Genomic DNA, 22,546 nt, shown 5'->3' with positions numbered 1-22,546 from the left:
TAATTCAGGGTAACTCTTTCATGGCTTCCAACAGAGCTTCGGAGCTCAGTGAGTGCTTCTAAGGACAATGATGCTATTAAAATATCAGAGCAATAAATAAAATAATTACATGTGCTAAATTACAGAGTGCAAAAACTATCCTGGGTCTAATTCTCATCCTTTCCTTTATACTATTCTGTTTCTACTTGGAATGTGAGAGCAGAGTCTGAAGTCCATCAGCAATATAAATAGAATCATTGCTCTGACCTTTAGAATTCATTTGTATAGAAAAGTCATTGGCTACCAAAATGATAAAAATCATTACATTCGTAATTATTGCTGTTGGAAGTCAAAAGTGTTCACTTAACTGATAATTTAGTATATCTCTTCTGATATCTGCTTTAAATTGTTTGCTGTAAAAAATACACAATTATAATGAGTGGATATACACAATTATAATTAGTATAATTATACGCTCAGTTATTGAGATTCCATATATATGGATTATTTGGTCAAGAGATTTTTTTATATATTCCTTATTTATTTTATTTTATTTTATTCCAGATCGATTGTTCTGTGTTTTTTGTTTGTTTGTTTGTTTGTTTGTTTTTGGTTAATAGCACTTAATAATAGGTGTTTTACTTATACCCTGTTTCTCAGGCATTTAAAAAAAAACTATGTTATTTTATGTCAGGACATCTTGCAAGCAAGCACAATTCACCAAAGTGTCTTGACTTGGCAGAGCACATTTCATATAAACAGCTCTGGCCCAGTTAAAATGCAGGTGCAGGCAGGACATGGGCCACATATAAAAGCACAAACTGTGAAAGGGACATGATGCCAGTGGTAAACTGCTCACCCTGCGTGCGTGAGAGCCTGAGTCAGGAGGAAACTAGGCAAGATGGAGCAATCCATTCTATCAGCACCAGGAAGGTGGCCATAGCTGCATCCCTGAGCTCTCTGACCAATCTAGCCTACTCGCTTAGTTCCACTCACAAAAAGATGGACGGCACCTGAAGAAAGACCGTTGAGGTTGTCCTCTGTCCTCCGCATCTACACACCCATTCACACACACGCATACACACACATGCACCTGCACACACAAGTACATATACACACGCATATGCATGTTCATCCACAAGCATGTTGTGCACAACTACAGCCTACTACAGTCTACTACTTTATATTGTATTTTCAGCCGCTTAGTGGATATCTGTGACAATTTGATTTTCAATAGTGCCCAATAATCTGTAAAGCACAAAATTCAATCATTTAGTTAAAAACTGTTACAGGAAGGAAATTGCAGGAGAATTCTAGTAAGCAGAGCTCAATTTTCAGATTTGGTAGTTTAAAGATAAAAAGCCTTTTCTTCTACAAAAGGTGTAAACAGAATCACTCAGGTTGACAGGTTTTTCTGGGTCTTGCTTCCCCTTCATCTCAGAGATGAAGACATCTCTAGGAGTTAGGACACTAATTCATCACCATATCACCATGGTCTTTGCAGTTACTGTGTCTGTAGGGGGTTAGACACCTTAGCTCTCCCACAGAGGCAAACCTTTCATCTCTGTCTCAGATGAACCTGGAGTCATATGCACATGATAGAAGCAAGTTGTTGACTATAGCCAACTCGAAAATTGATTCTAAGGTACAAACTATTATGGCTCTCCATGCCATCCAGTGTACTCATTCTGTTCTGAGTCTGAGGAACAGAGATCCTGTCTGTAACTGTTGGTCTTTCTCTGCTTGTCGAGTGTCTTACTTCCTTTGCATTTGTTCTCTCATTAGAGGCCTGTCCTGGCTGATTTCAAGATTGCATTGTCACAATTAGATGCAATCCATGAATTTTCAAAACAGTTAAAGCAATGCTTTGCTTTGTGGCCTCTGAGATGAAAAGGGGCGTTTTCTGCTATCATTTGTAAAGCAGAGAACAGAAATAGTTCTTAATTTCACTGGAGAGGAAATAGAGCCTTCCATACAGTAATGTGATATGTGTCTGTTTTTTTTTCTCCTCATGACAGTAAATAACATAGGAGGAAAAAAATCCATGTTCTCTACCCCTGCAAAATATAGTGCCTTTAGAATATGAGGGAGCAAGAAGACTATCTCGAAGTTCCATTGTTATAGGTTCTTTCTGATTTTCGAATATATTAATAAGGTGGGTAAAATGGAAAGGAAGCTACCACACTCAAACAACAAATCATTTTACTGAATTCCTTAAGTGTCAGGCATTGATATTAGATACAAAGTTTAAAAATGCTTTTTCTTTTTCTGCAATAACTGTGCTCTGATAATGCTAATAATACAAGTTATATTTCAAATTCATTCAACTTTAAAACTTGGCATATGTATAGAACATTAACTTTATATAAAGGTAGAAGAGACAAAACAGTCTCTGAGAAGAGCAATGATCAACACTTTGGAAAAGGCCTCTGCTTACTTCTCTTTACCTTGTAAAGGATTCACCTCATTGGAATCTGAGCTCTGCAAACTGCAATGGTTGGCCCACCTTAGAAAAATCAGCACCAATTGCAAAAAAGAAGGTGTTTTTATAAGAACAGGTGCTCATTAGAAGGGTATGCCCTGACACAGATGAAGGTGAAATGACAATTCACCACTGTATTCAAGTGCTTTACTGTAAAACAATGAGGAAAGTGAAAACATGAAATCACAGGCTTCTTGTGGCTTGTTTGATATGCATTTGTGCCTGGCCACAACTCAAAATACATGGTAAAGCTTCCACATGCAAGAGCTTGATATGGAAATCCAGAATGGTATCCTAAATTAGAACAGCTACTTCAGTGCTAATGTGTATGGTCGGGATCATACATCTAAATGTCCAGTATTACATGGGAGTCAGATGGGGATTGAGGACACCTGCAGAAAATGGCTCACATGGGCTCACAAAACCTGAAGAAGCAATACCAGGGCCTGCATGGGTCTGCACCACGTCCTCTGCGTATATGTTATGGCTGTTAAGCTTGGGGTTTTAGTGGGAGCAGGTCTATTTCTGACTCTTGCCTGCTCTTGAGATTCTTTCCCTCCCATTGGGTTGTCTTGTCTTGATATGAAGGCTTTCTCCTTTCCCTGTTGTATCTTTTTTTTGTCACATTTGGCTGTTGTCTTTTGGAGGCCTGCTCTTTTCTGAAAAGGAAATCGAGGGAGAGTGGATCTGAAGGGAGAAGGGAGGTGGAGGGAGGGGTTAGGTGGGGTACATGGAAGGGAGACTGTAAATGGTTTGTATAGTATGAGAGAAGAATCTACCTTTCAATTTTTTAAAAATAATAAGATAAAGTCCAGTGCTAGAGCTGGTGTGACTTGTAGAATACTTGCGTAGTATGTCTGAGGCCCTGGGTTTAATCCTTAGCACTGCAAAACACATGACACACACACAAAAAAAATTAAAAAGAAAATATCATTTATTCTTTTATGGTCCTTTAATTTCTGATGATTTAATGTCAACGGGAGTAATAATTTTAGCACAGAAAAGCTTTAAGTTTATTTTACCAGATACTGAGCATACGAGGAAAAATTTTATGCATTCTTTCCTTACCAAATACCAAACAAAATACACCCTCACTGCTTCTGCTTACAATCCTGTAACTCAACAGTGGCAAATGCTGTGCATTTATTCCTTATATTCTTGCTCACAAAGACATGTTTAAAGAGAAGGTAGGCTCCTTAACCAACTGAATTTTAGAATAGGATTGTTGTCATTTCCCTTCCTTGCTAGCCTTAGTTAGATGGACCCCTGTGTCAAGCTCTAATGTATACTATGCCATTGAGGCCTAACAGTGGAAGATGGCATCCACCAGTGCAGCTGTTCAGAAAGTCCCAAGATGGTTTAATTTGTTCAGTGTTGCAGATTGCCTTAGCTTTGGCCTTTAGCACCACCTGCTGGACGAATAACATCTGCTTATGATTTTCCACTGCAGATTAAAACAACCCCTTCATGCTCTGTCCCCTACCTGTGGCATCCCAAGATGGGTGCTCACCCGTAAACTTCTTAAATCTAAAAATAACTCTGTAAGCATACCTTGAACTGTCTGAGATGTTTCCTTGATACTAATTGCCAATGCAAATATCTAAATTTATTTTCTTTATAATTAGCACTTACGAGTTTTACGTATTTACAGAGTTGTCTGTGATATGTCTATATGTGTACATAATATGTTCTGATGAGATCAGGGTAATGGGTGCTTCCATTTCTTCATAATTGTTTTGTGCTTGCAAGCTCCTCTCATCCAGTTCTTCATAAAACATATGTCAAGCTACTGTGAACTATCCCTGGCGTGCTCTTCAGGACTGGAAATTATCCCTGTTATCTGATTTTTGTATTCTCCTTCCACCCTTCCCTCTTCTTACCCTTTCTAGACTACTGTAATAACGATATGTTTTCACATCGTCCCTTTGGGGAAAGAGCATAAGGTCTTTCTAAGTCTGCAAAGCCTTAAGGTTTAAAACTTTGTGACTAGAACAGATATAAAAAGTATTTTACATTCTTAATCAAAAATTATTCTTTTTCACATTTTAATTTGTATTACTTATCTCAATAAAGAATAAAATGACCTGTTCCTTTTTTTGTATCAGAATAACACATTTAAATTAGATTGACTCCCCGATATAGCTAACCTTTTGTGAATAACTCTTTGTGAGGAGGGTTTTTTAACTATAATTTTGCCATGTTAATATTTTATGAAAAATTTAAATGTAGTTTTGTTTTCTTCCTATAAAGTCAGCTACTTACTAATATAGTTGATATACTGATAGACATCCAGATAAAATTGGATTTTGTTCTTACTTAAACTGTTTTAGTTCTTAACACTCAATTTTAATTTTATAAGAGGTAAAGTTGATAATCGGTCCAATAAAAATCTCTTTCAAGCTATTTTGAGATCTTTGAACATGTTGGGTTGGGGTTGTGTGTGTGTGTGTGTGTGTGTGTGTCCTCAGGCTTCTGTGAAATATATTCCTAGAAAGTACAGTGAAAAGCACAACAGCTTGTAAATTCTCCTGTGTTCCCCTGCTGTAGCTTCAGGACAACACTCAAAAACTCTTTTTTCTTTTACCCAAAGGCTTTGGATGGTACACTGTTAACTCAGCATACGGAGATGCCATTGTCATGCCTTGCCGCCTCGATGTACCTCAGAACCTCATGTTTGGCAAATGGAAATATGTAAGTGCGAGCCTCCTGGGGCTTTATGACCCGCCCTAAGTTTTTAAAATAAAATTCTCAATCTTCTTTTTTTTACAGTATATGCTCATGTAATAGACATAATAGTAATGTTCATCTGTGCATACCTATATAGAAAATTTAACGTATTGAATAATGTCAATAATTTTTATGTTACTTAATGTCAATAAAATTTATGTTTGTATAACTGATGCTATATTTAAATAAGTTTAACAGCTCAAAAGTTATAGATTATTTTTGTCTAATACATCCATCAGTAAGTGTTAGAGGCAGACGGATACAGGCAGACTTCAGGAGTACAATCTGGGGCTGGGTGTTAGAGCACAGTTTTGTGGAGAAGAGCATTTTCTCTTCATTAGTTTCTGAGTGATGCAGTTACTGCAAAGGCTGGATATATGACTACCTAGAGATCTCGGATTACCACAAGGGACAGGCAATCTGCTTTGCTCCTGTGGCTGAGTCTTCTGTGTGTTGCTATTACAGATCAGCTAAACATCTAACATTGCTGATTTTACTCATTGCTTACACTTAAGCTCACCATCTTTTGCCAAGCATGGCCTGGAAATGGAGCATAGAGATCCTGGTAGATGGGTGTAGTAGTTGTATTGACTTTAACAGATGAATGCCTCAGTTAAACACAGATCAACAAAAGGTGTCTTTGTTGTACAATTTCCCAGTTCAGGGCCACAAGAGGTTACAGTGGTGAGCAAGCTTCAAGTAGATAGACATTTCCTGAAACACAAGAGCAGGTTTTCCTAGTCCCTGAATACTTGCAGACATTTGCATAAGGAGAACATTGTTGTTCACCAGATGATTTATTAACACGGTGAATTGTATGAGATTTTGCTTGGATTAATTATTTTTTTAGGTTTATTTGACCACAAACATTTTTACTCAAAATGTCTCTCATAAAAAAAAATATGTTATATTAAATACAGTTTGGCAAAAGTACCTATGCTTGCATTCAAGGGGTAAAGTGACATGTGGGCTATGAAATCAGGTGATCAGCGTCTAGAGTCTCCCATGGACAGGTAAATTAAGCATATTTTCTTACTATGAAAATGAGATATCTTTCTCACAGTGTTGTTGTGAGGGCTGCGTAATTAATTCACAGCAGAGTACTTAGCAGGACATGATAGATAGCAAATAGCTACTACAGTTGTGGGTTTCAACACCGGAACGACACTGTACCTGCGTGTGTGTCATAAAATAAGAAAAGGAGGCAACACATCACACTATATCATTAGTGTGTTCTCAATATCAGGTCACTCCACGTAGTTTTGAATTCCTTCTAGTTCTCTGTAAAGGTGGCGGAGTGATGTTGAGGAAAGAGTTTATTCGAAATATTCAAGTTGCAGGTCTTGGAGTCTATCATGTAATGCACCCTGTGAACCAAATTTACTACCAGAATAAATGGAATCAACTGAGAGAAAAATAAACTGGTGTGATAATAGCGTGTCCTAAGTATAACACAGGGAACCAGATTCCACACGAACTGAATTGACACAATAGTGCTGGGAGCCAATCAATAATTGCTATTCCCAAATTGTTAGTTAAGCAAAAAGCTTCAGGAGTAAATTAATGAGTTGCATTTGAGTGACTCTCAAGTCAGTGGTGATTTGCAGAAACACTGTGCATGCTCTAATGTAAGGTAATTGGCTGGAAGAAAAGCAGAAGGTATAGAAAAATTGAAAGCGAGCAAACATAAGGAGAAAATAGCTAGATCCCCCTCCCATCACTGTAGCCACCCCATGGGTAGAAACAACAGTTGTCAACCCTTCCCAAGCCTACCCTACTTCCAGCCTCTTCGTTAGCATCTGCTACAATGACTGGGACAGAAGAGCAATCTTCTACCACTATAGAAATCACTGCAGGGTACTCAGAAAGCAGCCATGCGGCCCTCAAATCTCAGCACCAGTGAGGTTTATCAGTGGGGAGCTTACAAAGGCGTCCTACAAAAACGCTTCCTTCGTTGTCTAATCCACAAGTGAGACCAATACTGTAAGTCTAACTGAAAAGTGTGTTACGAATATTAAATCACTTCACAGGAAACCAGAGAACGTACCTGCCATCTAATTAAGGACTCAAATGCTAATAATTATTGTTTATTGCAAAGAGAATGAGTATGGAATGGTAAGGTATTTTGCTAACATGTATCTCATAATAAAGGAAAAAATTAAGACATGGATTTGTACTGTAAAACTGGGATAAAACTACAAATTTAAGACAAATATTATTGATATAATTTACTTATGTAAATACATACATAAAAACTAGAACTTTTGAATTCCTAAATAAGCTTTGCAATCACAACTAATATTTACTTCAAAACAAAACAAATCAAACTAAGCCTCTATAAAATCTTAGCATTTTCTATGCCTTTTAACATGTTTTTTCATACTTTATGTTTTCAAAGCTCTTGTGAAGTAAATAAAGGGGGATAGTTGGCCCTTATTTTAGACTTATTTTATTTGCTTCCTAGGGAAGGGCATTTTTATGAGAACAGACACAAAAGGCACCATATGGACCAGTGTTCTTGGCACCATTGCCAGATTACATCTTACTTTGATAATGTTTTCATGTGCAAGACTCTTAAAATAAGGTTTAAGCCTTAGGTGCAAAGTTCTAGGTTTCAGTGGTTAAACTCCTTCATCCTGGTTTGCCAGGATGAGGGTTGTTAAAGGACAACCACATCAATGCCAGTTGTCAGAAACGACATTTAAAGTGTGGGGGTTAAAGCAATAAATGTTTCAAATATAGCTCCCTGAGATTCCTCAGGCCATGTATCAACATCAACTGTATGTCTACTTCGGTGACTTTTTTCTTAACATTAGTTTTTGTATTTTTATGTTTGTTTTTATCTACTTTTTAGATGTGTATTAAACAAGACTACACCACACCCATTCAAAATAGCCACCACTGTCCCACAGGTGTGAGAAGAGCTTGGTCCTGTCATTTTTACCCATTTGTATGAACCTATGAGGGAACCAAAAGCTTCACTTCACGTGAAGTGTTGTTTTTCTTTCTGTAAGCAAAGATTTATGTGATACTGCTACCTAAAACCCATTACTCTTCAACAACACCACCAACAAAATCCCATATAGAGTCATGTGGCAAAGAGAAATGTATGATTCTAAAACACATGAATTGTGTTTGTTTTCAACATTTATTGTTATTTTAATTTTTAGGAAAAGCCCGATGGGTCCCCGGTATTTATTGCGTTCAGATCTTCTACGAAGAAAAGTGTTCAGTATGATGATGTCCCAGAGTACAAGGACAGATTGAGCCTCTCAGAAAACTACACTTTGTCTATCAACAATGCAAAGATCAGTGATGAAAAAAGATTTGTGTGCATGCTAGTGACGGAGGACAACGTGTTTGAGGCACCTACACTAGTCAAGGTGTTCAGTAAGTAGACTGCAGTAAAATTGATGAGCGGCGTTGATGGCTGGTGTTAGAAGGTGTTAGAAGGCTTGAGGTCTCTGCACTGCCTCTCCACAGGGAATTCCCAGACCTCTTTATTCTGCTTATCCTTGCTGGTAGCAAGGAAGATAAGCCTTGCATTAATAGGAGATGCACAGTGAGGTGTTAGAACAACACTGTGTTTCATTTCCCTGGGATATGAGGAGCTACCAGGGACAACTGGCATATGACCCCTAAATTTCATTGGTTTGTTCAAAGAAAAATTTATAGAGTTGTCATAGTTATTGGATGCATGTAGAAACGTGCATATGATACATATGTATGCATATTAGATTGAATCATGTGAAACTGTCATTTCAATATATAAAAAGAATAAAATACAAATGTAAGGTATTCTATGATCTAGAGATCTGAGAACTCAACTTGTATATATATACGCATATATGTGTATGTGTCTTCATGTGTGTGTGTGTGCATACTTTCTGACCTTCAATACTTATTGCTCCTATTTTTATCTTGTTTCTATGGTTCAGAAAATTCCCCTAAAATAATAAAGCTCAGCACACTGAGAATGTACATGGGATTACAGAGGGAATACACTGAAAAGGATAAAGTAGGGTTAGAAGAAACAGGTAGAAGAAACTCAACATAATTACTATAGTTACCATAACATGGCAGCTTCGCCTGATGATATATAGTTAATGCCACTGGGCAAATAGCTATGCAAATGAATGACTTGAGATGTATAATTAAAGTGGTTCTTCTCTTAAGATTCAAATAAAAAGTCCCACCTCGTTTATATCATAATGTTTTAGAAACTATAGGAAGAAAAAGCAGGTCTCAAAAGTTTCAGAATACTAGTCTTTATCAATTAGAAAGACGGTCTTACTTTCCCACTTTCCCCTATCATTTCTGATGGCTTGACAGCTCCTAGAAATGATTAAAATAAATAGTAAAGAAGGAAACCCCGGAGGCCTCCAACTGGAGCAAGCAACTATGGATTTTTATGTTTCTCTTTAATAACCTATGCAGCTAAGTAGGGCTGCCTCTTAAGTATTTATGGAGACTTCAAAGCTCCGATGGGTTCATGAAGTGGATTCAAAGAACACTAACACCGTCAAAGGAAACCTTTGTTCTCCAGAATAGCCTTGTAAATGTGTATTACATGTTTCAGTTGATTACCTTTTAGTTTCGAAGGCACTTTCCAGAAGCTTTCTCTATCATATTTGAATCAAACCAGGTCCCAACTGTTTGCCAGCCCTGCCTACTTCCACAGGATACATGAAGAACTCGTGTTCTTCATTTCTCATTGGTCATGTTGGCTTTTTAGCATTCTTTTTTCTCTTAGTTTATTTTGCCTTTATTAGAGAGAAGGACAGTAGATTTGCTAAGAACATTTTTCCATTAAAAGCAGACTAACAACAACAAAATTACCATAGGTTTTGATATCATAAATACCAAGAAAGTGGGTAGACTAACTCACAGCACGGATCATTATGTAAATTAATTTGCCATTTTCAAGTTTCTATAAATTGTATTGAAATTATTGAACATCACAGTACTACCCAAACAAGTCAAGAACATTCCAAGTTATATTTAGAAGAATCATTTGTGACGTTTTCCATTTTATTTCTCTTTATTTCTGCTATGTAGATAGCTAAAGTAAAAATCCAATCGGTTTAATTTAATAAAATTTGTAAGCCACTTTAGACTACAGAGGCTTTCTGTGATGGTGAAAACAAACTTGCATGCCACATACTGCTGGGATCCCTGCCCCCTGCTCTTTTGAATGTTGTTGAAAACAAAGCAATTCTCAGAAACAGAATTTGCATTCCAGGCTGTCGGCCAGAGAGAATTTACAAAGCAAGTTACACACTCTTGAAAATGGCGTTGTATCTAAGAAACCAGGAAAGACCCTCCAAATCTATGAAAATGTGTGGCATCACTGATGATCATGGCCATCCTAAAGACAGTGTAGGAACCTCGCTTCTTCTAGCACCGGCTGTGGCAGGGAGATTTCATCCTATGCATATGTATTTTTCAGTCACTTAAAAGTTACTCATCAACTAGTCCTCTGTCTCCTTCTATTGAATCACCTAGCAATGTGAACCCTGGATAGCTGCATCAAGTGTGACTCCTGTGAGCTAATCTCAGATCAGCCAGCCCCATGAGCAAAATCAAATCGGTTTCATTCAAGCCAGAGGGCCTGACTGATGACTTTACCTTCAATGTTGGTTTGTTTGTTTAGTTTTCAACTGCAACTCTGATGTAAGAAATTATAATCCACAAGCCAACCTAGGTCCAAGCAAGTAACGTGCCTTGTCGCCACTAATCAGCTCTTGAATGGCATCAAAATCAAACTGCCCTTGCATTTAGAGCACATTTGAGAGTAATAAAACTGTTTGAAAGCAAAATTCGACCTCTGAAAGTTCCCAAAGATTCATTCCAATGATTGTGCAGAAGGCTCAGAATTCAAACAGGTGCCCAGAGAGCCAAATGGCTGTCAGAGATGAGATGGAAAAATCTGTGAGCTAGTCACCAGAAAACCTTGGTCTCTCGGGGCTGCCACAGAGTTGGGACCTTGGCAAGTCTCCACCTGCCTGAGGTTAAAATGACCTCTTGAGTAAAATGAACGCTTTATATTACATGAGAGGCTTTTCTCCACACCTGCTTAAAGCCCTGTCCAAGAACTAAAGAACAGGGTCTAGCATGGTAAGGAGCTGCTTCTATTAAAGTGATTGGAATGCTATTCACTGTTTCAGTGTTTTTACAGTAACCTGCTGAGGGAAGAAAAAGAAAAGGCAGCATCAGCCCTTAGGAGGTCAGATCTGACTTCAGCAAGTATGGAAAATATTTAAAAAAAAATCTTGCTTTTTATTTTTTTAAGTCTTGCTTTTTTAAGGGTGTGAAGCAGCTCTTGGTGAGCCTTCTCACTGCAATCTTCTTTATTAATATACAATATACTAATAATTTTTTGTTTTTTATTAATTACAATATATTCATTTTGTATCCCAGCTGTAGGCCCTTCCCTAATCCCTTCCCAATCTCACCCTTTCTCCCTTCTCTCCTCCCGTGCGCCTCCTTCAGTCCACTGATAGGAGAAGTCCTCCTCCTCTTCCATCTCACCCTTACCTATCAAGTCTCATCAGGAGTGGCTGCACTATCTTCCTTTGTAGCCTGGTAAGGCTGCCCACCCCCCACCCCCCCAGGGGGAGGTGATCAAAGAGCCAGCCACTGACTTCATATCAGAGATATCCCCTGTCTCCCTTACTAGGGAACCCACTTGGATACTGAGCTGCCATGGGCTACATCTGTGCAGTGGTTCTAGGTTATCTCCATGCATAGTCCTTGGTTGGAGTACCAATCTCAGAAAAGACCCCTGTGCAGTCTTAATTGGCCCGTTCTCTGTGTTGTGCTGTTGTTCTGTGCTTTTACAAGAAAGCCTGTTTCCTGAACTTACTCCATCCAGGACTTGTCCTCAAGGTGTTGGCCAACGTATGCCAGCACTACACATAATTTCACAGCTTCTACTTGGATATGACTCTTAATGTTTCATTGGGTTGGAAAATTGAGACTCCCTCCTCCCTCCAGTAGAAATTCTTAAACCCCAAAATAATAAAGAAATAGTTTCAAGGGGAAAGAAATAGAAAGCAAGCTTTTAAACAAATATGAACTAAACTGTATGATACACTTTGATTCTTCCATTTTGGGGGGGAAATGAGGGGTGGGGAAACAGTGATCAAGAGTCTCACACAGATCAGGCTATTCGATAATCATAATCATGTAGCCAAGGCTGGCCTTGAACGCCTCACTCTTCTTTCACCTCTGAAGTCTTGGAATTGTATGTGTATCACTCTACTCAGGTCATTTTAACACTTAAAATACTAAATCTACATTAGAAAAAAAAAAAAAAAAAAAGACAACATTGTTCCATGGAGACACTAAGCTTAAGAGCTTGGGAGCTTGCAAGAAATTTGATTGTCAACAGGGACTGAGAATCTCACCTCTGCACAAACCTGCCAGGGCATTTGTCTCTGCTTCTTCCTTCACTGAGCTAGCCTGTATGTGGTTTATACAGTCATGCTAGGATACTGTGGATGACAAACAGCAATTTTGTACCCAGAACTGCATCTTTATCTGTCCGTTGGAGGGCTGGGTGCCCAAACTGTAACTTTTAGTAAGTTATCGATTTTTACATTTTCTTTTCTGAAAATCAATATCCATAGCATCCACTAACTATATAGCCTGAGATTTAGAGCTAGAAAGTGGGGTATCTATTTTAGTATATTCATTCCTGATCAGTCCTTATCTGTCCCCGTTTCCTTCTAAGGAACACAAAGAGAAACTGGAAAAGCAAAGATTCTGTTTCCAAAACACTTGAAATTATGCAGCACTTTATATCTAGCTTAGTCTTTAGATATTTGTGGTAAGACTTCAAAGGAAATTAATGAAAGCCTGTGATGTCTTTAGTTAAAAAGAAATCATTTCAGCTTTAGAATTATATTTCATTGTTAAGAAACTGATGTGTGGCACATGATGCCAAAACACACACACCACACCACACACACACACACACACACACACACACACACACACAGACTCACAAAGACACACAAATACAGAAACACACAGAGGCACAAACACATATATACACTCACATATCTGCTCCACACAGAGACATATAAACATGCACACACAGTGACACAGTGACACACACACACACACACACACTTTCACATGTGACAAACCACTGCAATTGTCTGGTGTTCCAGGGCTGACTATTTAATTTATTTTTAAAAACTCCTTGTCTTAACAGTTTTAATGTACCACCACGTTGTGTCCCTATGATAGTATGTTCCTAGCTACTTCAGTAGAGACAGTTAGGCCAACAGGAAAGAAAAATACGAACTATGTCATAATTCTGTAATTAATACATGGTCAGCTGAGAGATTTTGAAGAGATTACTCAGAAATGTTCTGGAGCAAGCTTTGGCTTAATTTTAAATTAGTCACCTTGTTTACATTAATGCTACCAGCAAATTTGTGGAGTTGCTTTTTCTTTCGATTTTATAGTGGTTATAAATACTTGAATCATATTAAGACATAATTCACATGAAGGTTTTTTTTTTTCTTAAACGAAAACACTACTTGGGAATCAATATGCAATTTTGTTAAAATAGTATGTGTCCTTTTAATGGTCCTCCAACTAATATTCATCGATTGTTACAAGCGAATATAAAAGAAAATTACATAGAAAAAATGTGGTTAATTCAAAGGGTTTGAAGCAAGAATATATGAGAAAATGACCCAAGGAAATAAAAGAGGTACTAATTATTAAATTATCATTAAATCACAAAATTTACTGTGACTCCTTCAAAGAAAAGATGAATAAAAATTGCAGAACTAAAATTTAGGCATCCTTTCACCAGGTCTTATGTTGTTGTTGTTTTCTATAACTTAAGTTTATTAAAATAATCATGAATTTTAGACATAATTAATGTAAACAAGGTACTTCAGAAATTTGGCATACATGCAGTATTTGTGATTATGTGCCGATTGGTAAAATATTACCAGGTTTAATAAGAAATAAGAGATAAGTTTACCACATATCAAGAGGAAGCAAATAGGAGCTCAGTCTTTCTCCTGTTGTACTTTGTAATTGAAAAGTAGTAAAATTTGACAAAATTACCCAGCAAATTTGTATTCAGAGCCTATATTTGTATGATTTGCAAACCTTCCCACATTTTCCAAGCCTATTATTACTGAAGGAGAAATTAAATAGCAGTTGTCTTTTCCTTTCTGTTAATTTTGACCTGTTTTAAAAAATCAGATAAATTAATTAACGTGTTCTATCTCTTGAGTTTTTAAGGATGGTGTTGCTTAAGAATTGGCTTCTGAGTCTTAAGAGCTTTGGTTTATTTAATTAAGACCCAAGAATTTTCATTTGTTTAAGTATGCTGGGTGCATTCATCTCTCAATGTATTAAATGCTTGTCTTTGATAGCAGGGGTTCTAGGCAAAAGTCAATGTTTGATCAATAATTCAGCTTTAATTTGAAGAGTATTCCATTAAAATGCTGAGAGCATTAAGTTGTGTTAACATGTGAAAGATTTAACCTCCAAGCCAAATGCCTCCCCCACAAACTTGTGACTCTTTTGAGGGGAAATTTTGTTAACTCTTTTCTAATGTTTAGTCATTTTCTTAACACTCAGTAACGTGGTTGTGGTTGTCACTTATCGTTTGCATTAACCTTGGTTGTCTATGTTGTTCATTTGTATTGCTGTGATTCAGACTCTCTCTCGTGTTTAGCTTCCAACTGCTATTATCATTGTGAAACTTCCATTGGCAGAATTATATTTCTAAAATTTACAGTAAATAAGCTCTATAACTCTCTAAGTAAAGTGTATGGGATCAACAAGCAAGGTAATTATAGTCAATGTTCCAATACAAAGCAAACCTACAAAGGGGAAATTAATATTAACATAAAGAATGTCACTTTGTCTTCATACATTCTAGTGATAACCATTTTGTAACTCAAAAGAGTGTTATCTTTTTATTCCTATTATAATCTGGTTAGGTAAATCTTTCAACTGAACCCTAAACTGAATAGTAATAATACAAAAATCAATTTAGTTTAGTGTGGCAATTCAAAATATTTGAAGACATAAACCTTAAAACTATGAAAGGAAAATGATTGGTTTCATGTATTTATAAAAATAATTCTACTCTGAATGATAAGTCTATTTACATTTTCTATAAACTACTCAGTTGATCTATTGGGTTGGATAGTTGGTTAATTGGTTTTGTGACAAGGTTTCTCTATGTAGCCATGGCTGTGCTGGAACTTGCTTTGTAGACTAAGCTAGCCAACTGCCTCTGCCTTCAGAGTGGTAGGATTAAAGGCATGTGCAATCATGTCCAGCTTATTTGATCTGTTTGTTAAGTATAAAATTCATCATTTATAGAAAACCAGAAGAATATAAACTGTATATTAAGACTATATTTTAAAAAGTAAACTCAAAAAAGCAAACCTAAAAAAAAAAAACCTCTAATAATCTAATCGATAACTGGGCAAACACAACAGAAAGTTCTGAGAAGTACAAATTGCCAATAAATATTAGATTAAAAGGTTTTACATTCTTGGCCACCGGGGGATTGAAAGCCAAAACTACATTAAGATTTCCTCCTATTCTAGTGAGAATGGGTCTTTTAAGAAATCAAGCAATAAATTCTCATGAGTACAAAGAAAGGGACATTTTACACAGAGCTGGTGTGAATACCAATTAGTGGAGTCACTGTGAAAATCAGAATGATGATTCCTTGAAAAACTGAAAACGGAACCACTGTAGGATGCAACTGTATCATCCTTAGGTACGCACTCAATGGAAAATTCATGTTCAAATACAACAGGCATGCCATCCTGGCCATTATTATTACAGCACTATACTCAACAGTCAAACTGTGGGTTCAGCTCGAATGTCCATCATCACATGAGCAGATAGAAAATAAATATAAGCCTAAACATTATTACTCAGCAATTAAAAAAACAATTATATTTATTTTTGCAGATATTATGTTTGCAGAAAATGGAAAAATTGAAGGTCATCATATTAAGCAAAGTATGATAGGCTCAGAGAGAGGAATGCTATATTTTCTTGAATATATGAAATCTATGCTTAAAAGTATAAGATTTGAAGGCATAGAAGGTACTTTTTTTAATAAACAAAAGTAACCAGTACAGAAGATGACAATGGGGATAAACAAAATCAAATTCCATAATACAGCCATAAAAGAATGTCACAATGAAAGTTTTTGTTATATTGAAAGATGAATATACACTAATCAAAGTAAAATACACTAAATTAGTTTAAGAACTCGTTTCTTAAATGTTAATCAGTTGTTCTTGAAACAACTTTTGGAATTTGTTTATAGAACTGTCTGTAAATTCTTTGTCTTCCATCTCCCATTCCAAATTGGGAAGATGTTCTCATATTTTCATAATTTCACAAGGTGAGATAAGAGATAGGTATTGGTTTATTTAGGAAATTGTGACAGGTATGTCGCTACATAGTTTTCTCATTCTTTTACTACCGTGGTGTTTGCACTTCATTGTGCCTAAGAATCCCCTAGAAGCTTGTTAAAAATATAAACCAATAGGATTTTCCGTGGAGAGCCTGGAGACTGCTTAAGCCTCAGAATGCATGTCTGCATGTTTCAAATAAAAATCTTTGTGATTTAGATTCATATGCAATAACATCCTCAACTAATGAGTTGAAGGCCTTCTGCTGATTAATAAAAAGAAAGTGCCCATGGTAATCAACTAGAAGTAATATATCCTAATTAGAATATTGGCCCATATTTATCATCGAATCTATATTCACAAAACTTCTAGAGAGCATTGAAGTATTTTATTCAAAGGCAATATAAGCACTTAAAATAATACTTGAAGTCATAAAGCAAATACATGACAGGTTATACCTACTGTAATACATAAAACTATTATTTGAGAATTATCCATTCTTTATCATTTTTGCTTTTGTTTGACATACACAGATTCTTTTTTTCATAATTATGTGTGTCTTTTATCTCTTCCAGTATACTTAAACTTTTTTCTACTTAACTTTAGAGCAACCATCTAAGCCTGAAATTGTAAACAAAGCACCATTTCTCGAAACAGAGCAACTAAAAAAGGTGAGACCTTGTTTTTATTAACTGTTTTATTCAATCTACGTGTCCCTAGATGCCCAGACAAACAAGAAGCACTTGCTCTTATGGAGTTTAAAGTGCTTTAGGTCCAATCAGAGAGTTCAGAAAGTCACTGTGAGAACAATGTGGCCACTGTCCTTTTGATGATGACAATGGACATGTGGAAGGAGGCATGGCCATTTCTCAAGAGTGAGTCTTTCTGGTGTGAATGAACCAACTACTCGATAGAATCAGTGAATGATAGATACATGGACTCCCTACAGGTCAAACATGGAGAGGGCTTTTCAACTAAATGAAATTTTGAGATGGGAAAGAGTGTGGTCTGTCCAGTAAACATTGATTTTTGATGTTTTAGAAACTTTGGGTGCAAAAGAGAACATGAGGAGATAAAGCTAAAGAGGTAAAAGGTTCTGAGACTAGTCAAAACTTGTATAACATTTAGACTTTATTCTATTAAAGTAAATTACTGAAAGTTAGAAGTACACAGTGAGAGAAAACAAATACAACCAATCACGTTAGCACAGGAGGGAAAGGAAGTAGAATTGATAGCCAGGCAAAGATGGATTTCCACTTGTAAGCATATCAACTGAGTAATATTCTCATCCTTATTAACTAAAATATCTCAGTATTCTTTTGTTTTTATAATGAGGGGTAAGAGCAAATTTGGAGGACCCTATTTAAACTCAGTGTTTAATAAATGTTGAATAATGTAGTCAAATCTCACTTGAAGACAGAACTGAGGATTATAGAACATGGCAAGTATTTATACTGTGAAATGAAAATGGAATTGGAGAGGTGCCACATTTTAACACTAAATGATTCTTGCATTTGAAGATATATGAACCATGGCAATAATCAATATTAATATAGTTATAATGTCATTTAGCTAATATTAAAAATGGATAGCATCAAAATGAATTTGGGAATGTCTTTAAATGGATGTGATTTTATGTACAGTGGAAAGCTTTACTGTACATTTAAAACAGGGTAAGACTAATTTTTAATATAAAGCATTATTTTTATATATAAGATATATAAGGTGATTTCTTAGAGTTGGAAAATAAATGGTTCAAGGTATTTCATTTCCTAAAGCACCATATCTTGGGCCTTCCATGTTGAAACAAGGATTTGAAATAATTTTCAATGAGGAAAGTTTCCTTTGCATTTTTCAGTTAGGTGACTGCATTTCAAGAGACAGTTACCCAGATGGCAACATCACATGGTACAGGAATGGAAAAGTGCTACAACCGCTGGAAGGAGGTGAGTCTGAGGCAGGCAATGAATTTCCGTGGCCTGTTTGTATGTTTTATGGGTGAATCATTATTGAATGATTAGGAGCTGTCTGGATTCGAACATGCTGCCCCTTCTCTATCAACAACTCTACACTTCAGTTACGTTGCATGCCCCTGAACTCACTGGGTGATTTTATTAGATGCCATTTTATCCCTTGTGTGGAAGAGTCAAAAGTAGAGTGGAGTGTTTCTATATGTAGCATATTCCAGAAGTTAATTAAATTGAGTGGGAGATAGGATTTCAGGATTCTATTTTTGCCTATGCCTCTGATTCACAGTTTTGAAATGACATCTTACCTCACTGAGTGTCAATTTAGCCCCCTGATAATGACAGTTAGAAGGACAAACTCACATCTCAAAGGAATTCGGATATTTAATTATGGAGTGTGTGTGTGTGTGTGTGTGTGTGTGTGTGTGTTGTCAGTGAAAGATCTTATCACTGATGTTCCTTACTTTCTTTAGAGGTGGACATATTTTTTAAAAAGGAAATCGATCCAGTTACTCAGTTGTACACCATGACGTCATCCTTGGAGTATAAAACAACTAAGTCTGACATACAAATGCCGTTCACCTGTTCTGTGACATATTATGGACCCTCAGGCCAGAAAACAATTCATTCAGAACAAGCAGTCTTTGATATTTACTGTAAGTAATGGATTATGCAATTGTATAATTTTAATATATTAAAATAATATTCAAATACTTTAAATCTTGGAAATCCTAATCCAGTCCTCACCACAAAATTCTGATACACAAGTAAACTCTTCTCCCTTGGACAACCTAAAAATGCTTATCACTTAAGAATAGGCTCCTGGGAATTCCTCACATTTGGCTAAGGCCGAGGATCTGGCTTGCTTCCATGTATGTGGACCTATCTGCATTGCCCACGTGGCACGCCTGGGTTGGCTACCCAGAGGCTATTGAAGCTGTGGGCTGGCTTTCCCCAGGGTCCGAGGATTGTTCAAGGTTCCTGAATAAACTGCATTAAAAAAAAAAAAAAACATTTAAAACATTTCTGTATCATCTACCATCATCCTTGGAGGGAGTATGGTGTAGATGTCCTAGTTAAAACCTAGAAATCTGCAGTCTCTTATTCTGCGCACCTTGACCAGTTGGGTATTTCTATGTTAATCACCATCCACTGTAAAAAGATTCTCTAGTGAGGGCTGAGAGATATGCCAGTCTATGTTATAATGATAAACCATTAGGAGTCAGTTTAATACTGTGTCCATTTTGCAGGGTAATAGTATGTCACCTCCCTACCCTGTCTAGCCACAGGGTTTCTGATCCAATAAATATGCAAGGTATATTTCGGAAGAATGCTGTTACTTGAAATGTGTAATATTGAATGATGTACAATGAATCCTATTATAAATGCTAGAGATTTTGGAAAGAATCATGCAAAAAAAACAAATCATTTGGAGACAAGTGGAAAAAAAAAAGAATAGGCTCAACTTCTTACTTTATTATTTATGAATGTGTGTTCTGTACTCTATGAGGTGCCATGTTCCTTAAAGATTTGATCTTTAATTTGACAAATTCCCTCCAATACTCTCCAGCCATAGCATATTGCCATGGGTTTTACAGGAATTCCTAATGACTTCTGAACTTTTAAAAAATAATGATAATCACGGTGGAGATGAGGGAGGGAGGGACTGGGAGAGAATGAGGGACCAGGACACGGCTGGGATACAAAGTTAATAAAATGTAACTGATAAGAAAAAAATAAAATTCAAAAAAAAATAATGATAATAATGGACAACTACTGTCTTATGACTGACTAGCTTTCTAAGTTTAAAATTACCTAAGTGAATCTTAAGACTTGGGAAATTGGCTTCTGCAAGAACTGGTTTGTATGTGAGTGCCAGGAATAGAGAGAGGTTAGTGGCTGGATCCTTGAATTCACATGACAATGACACAGTAATGTCATAGGCACACATGGGAAGGATTTGGAAACAAGAAGACAATACAGGCACTACTGAGCTTCTTGACAACAACTCAAAGTAGCTCATTCAAAGAGGTTGTTCCCCCAGCTGAGAATGAAGACACTTACATCAAAAGAAAATTGTCAGTTTGAGGTTACAAGTGAGGAATGTCGCAGAAACAGAATGGTGAGACCTGAAAGGTCAGGTGTCCAAGGACAGTGATTCTGGAAACTCTTGAACACATTAGTAGAATATGAAGGACTCGCTAGAAAACAGATTACAGGACATCACTCAAGTAAAGTGATCCAGCGGATGTGAAGATGTGTTCCTTCACGGTGAATTTATTATAGAAATAACACAGTAATAATGTTTTGATGATACACGGGGCACATGTGGGAAACCAGTGCTACAGGGAGACTTGAGAAAAGAGAAAGAGATAATGGTAGAGGAGGACATTCAGTAGAGAGAACTAGATGAAAGAATGCAACCCGAGAGAGCCTGAGAATGATGCATCGGTCCTCCCCCAGTTTTGTCTTTGTGTTCATGTGATTTCTGCCTCTGGTACTCACTTCATACACCCATCCCTGGTTCCCTGTGTTTCCTGCAATGGTTGCCAAAATGGTGTTTCAAAAGGCTTACCTCTCTCTGCTCACCCAGCACAAGCTGCTCATCCTGTTGGTTCCAGGAGTTCTTTTAGCTGCAGCCTCCCTGCTGTGACTAAGCCTCAGAATGCTCAGATTCCTCTTCCTGCAGCTGGCTGCTGGATTCTCTGAGTCTGTCTTAGCCACCATAGCTCACCATGTGTCAACCTTTCACACCACACTTCATACTCTGCTTTCCTTTCTACTGCTCGCATTCCTTGGGAGGACACGATTCCCCGTGTTTCTCATCGCCCTGCCTTTCTCACGAGGCAAGCCCCGACCTATTTGACTTATTTTTTAATTCTCGAAGGAATTCAGCCCCTCTCAGATGCTTCTTCTGCTCACACATGTAGGTTTTGCCCTCTGTGCAGTGTGTAATGCAATTGTCTGAATTGTTAAATTTGTTTATTCTCGTAAATGGATAAAGTTCACTGAAGGGAAGAGCACAGTGTTTTCACCTTTATGATCTTTGAACATTACTTATATAACACTGGTGCTAAACTAATAAGTCTTTGACTGGGTGGAAGGGTAAGTGAACCAATAGGTATGTGGAAGAAAAAAATAGAGTATTTTTGTTGGTGAAATAAAAAAATCTCACTTGATGTAAATTCTAAATAACCCTGTGTACTAAATTAGGGAACATCCATTTCAAATACCTATGTGTAAAAAAAGTATGAATGGTTCTGAATATTATTATAATAGTCAAATCATTGTCTTATAAAACCATTTTAGAGGAAATAGTTATGAAAGTGTAGAAAAATTTGACGGCGGTATCTCAGGTATAGGTTAATAGGGCATAGACTAGGAAAGTACTAAGTGTGAACAGAAGGGAAGAATCAAATGTAAGATGTACTAAGACACTAACTACTGAGACTTGGTGCTAGACTGAGATGGAAGAGGCAACACAGAAAGAATAATGGGAAGAATGACTTATTATTAATAAGCAGAATAACATCTAAAGTCTGGGACAAAGGGATAACAACTGAACATCAATTTTGTTAGGCATGTAAGAGGCTACCGAGAAAGCCACCATAAAATGCAAATGCATTACAATAATCCTCTGATCATACTTCGGTTCTTCACCTCTCTAGTACAGAACTGATTGAAAAGGAGTGCGGATACCTCAGTCAGGATGATCTTTTCTAGATCCCACCATTTGCCTGCAAATTTCATGATTTCCTTGTTTTTAATTGCCGAGTAGTATTCCATTGTGTAAATGTAACACACTTTCTGTACCCATTCCTCAACTGAGGGACATCTGGGTTGTTTCCAGGTTCCCAGAAACAGAAAAACACACATGGTATATACTCACTTATAAATGGATATCAGACAGATAAGATAGGATACACATACTAAAATCTGTACACCTAAAGAAGCTAAGCAAGAAGGAG

The 22,546-nt window shown here is 36.9% G+C and overlaps 1 protein-coding gene across 3 annotated transcripts in view; it reads left to right on the top strand.

Moving 5' to 3' along the window:
* The window catches only part of Alcam (activated leukocyte cell adhesion molecule), a 197,972-nt gene that overhangs the window by 142,748 nt on the left and 32,678 nt on the right, over positions 1 to 22,546 (top strand). For all 3 annotated transcript variants that reach the window (XM_060370541.1, XM_021656062.2, XM_021656061.2), the window contains exons 2-6: positions 5,052 to 5,152; positions 8,359 to 8,578; positions 17,218 to 17,282; positions 18,470 to 18,557; positions 19,052 to 19,234. In XM_060370541.1, coding sequence (XP_060226524.1) covers positions 5,052 to 5,152; positions 8,359 to 8,578; positions 17,218 to 17,282; positions 18,470 to 18,557; positions 19,052 to 19,234 — 657 coding nt within the window. The remainder of the gene's footprint in view (positions 1 to 5,051; positions 5,153 to 8,358; positions 8,579 to 17,217; positions 17,283 to 18,469; positions 18,558 to 19,051; positions 19,235 to 22,546) is intronic.

Source organism: Meriones unguiculatus, chromosome 17 (genome assembly GCF_030254825.1).
Source record: "Meriones unguiculatus strain TT.TT164.6M chromosome 17, Bangor_MerUng_6.1, whole genome shotgun sequence".
NCBI classification, from domain to species: domain Eukaryota; kingdom Metazoa; phylum Chordata; class Mammalia; order Rodentia; family Muridae; genus Meriones; species Meriones unguiculatus.
This window is presented reverse-complemented; position numbering and strand designations above follow the sequence as displayed.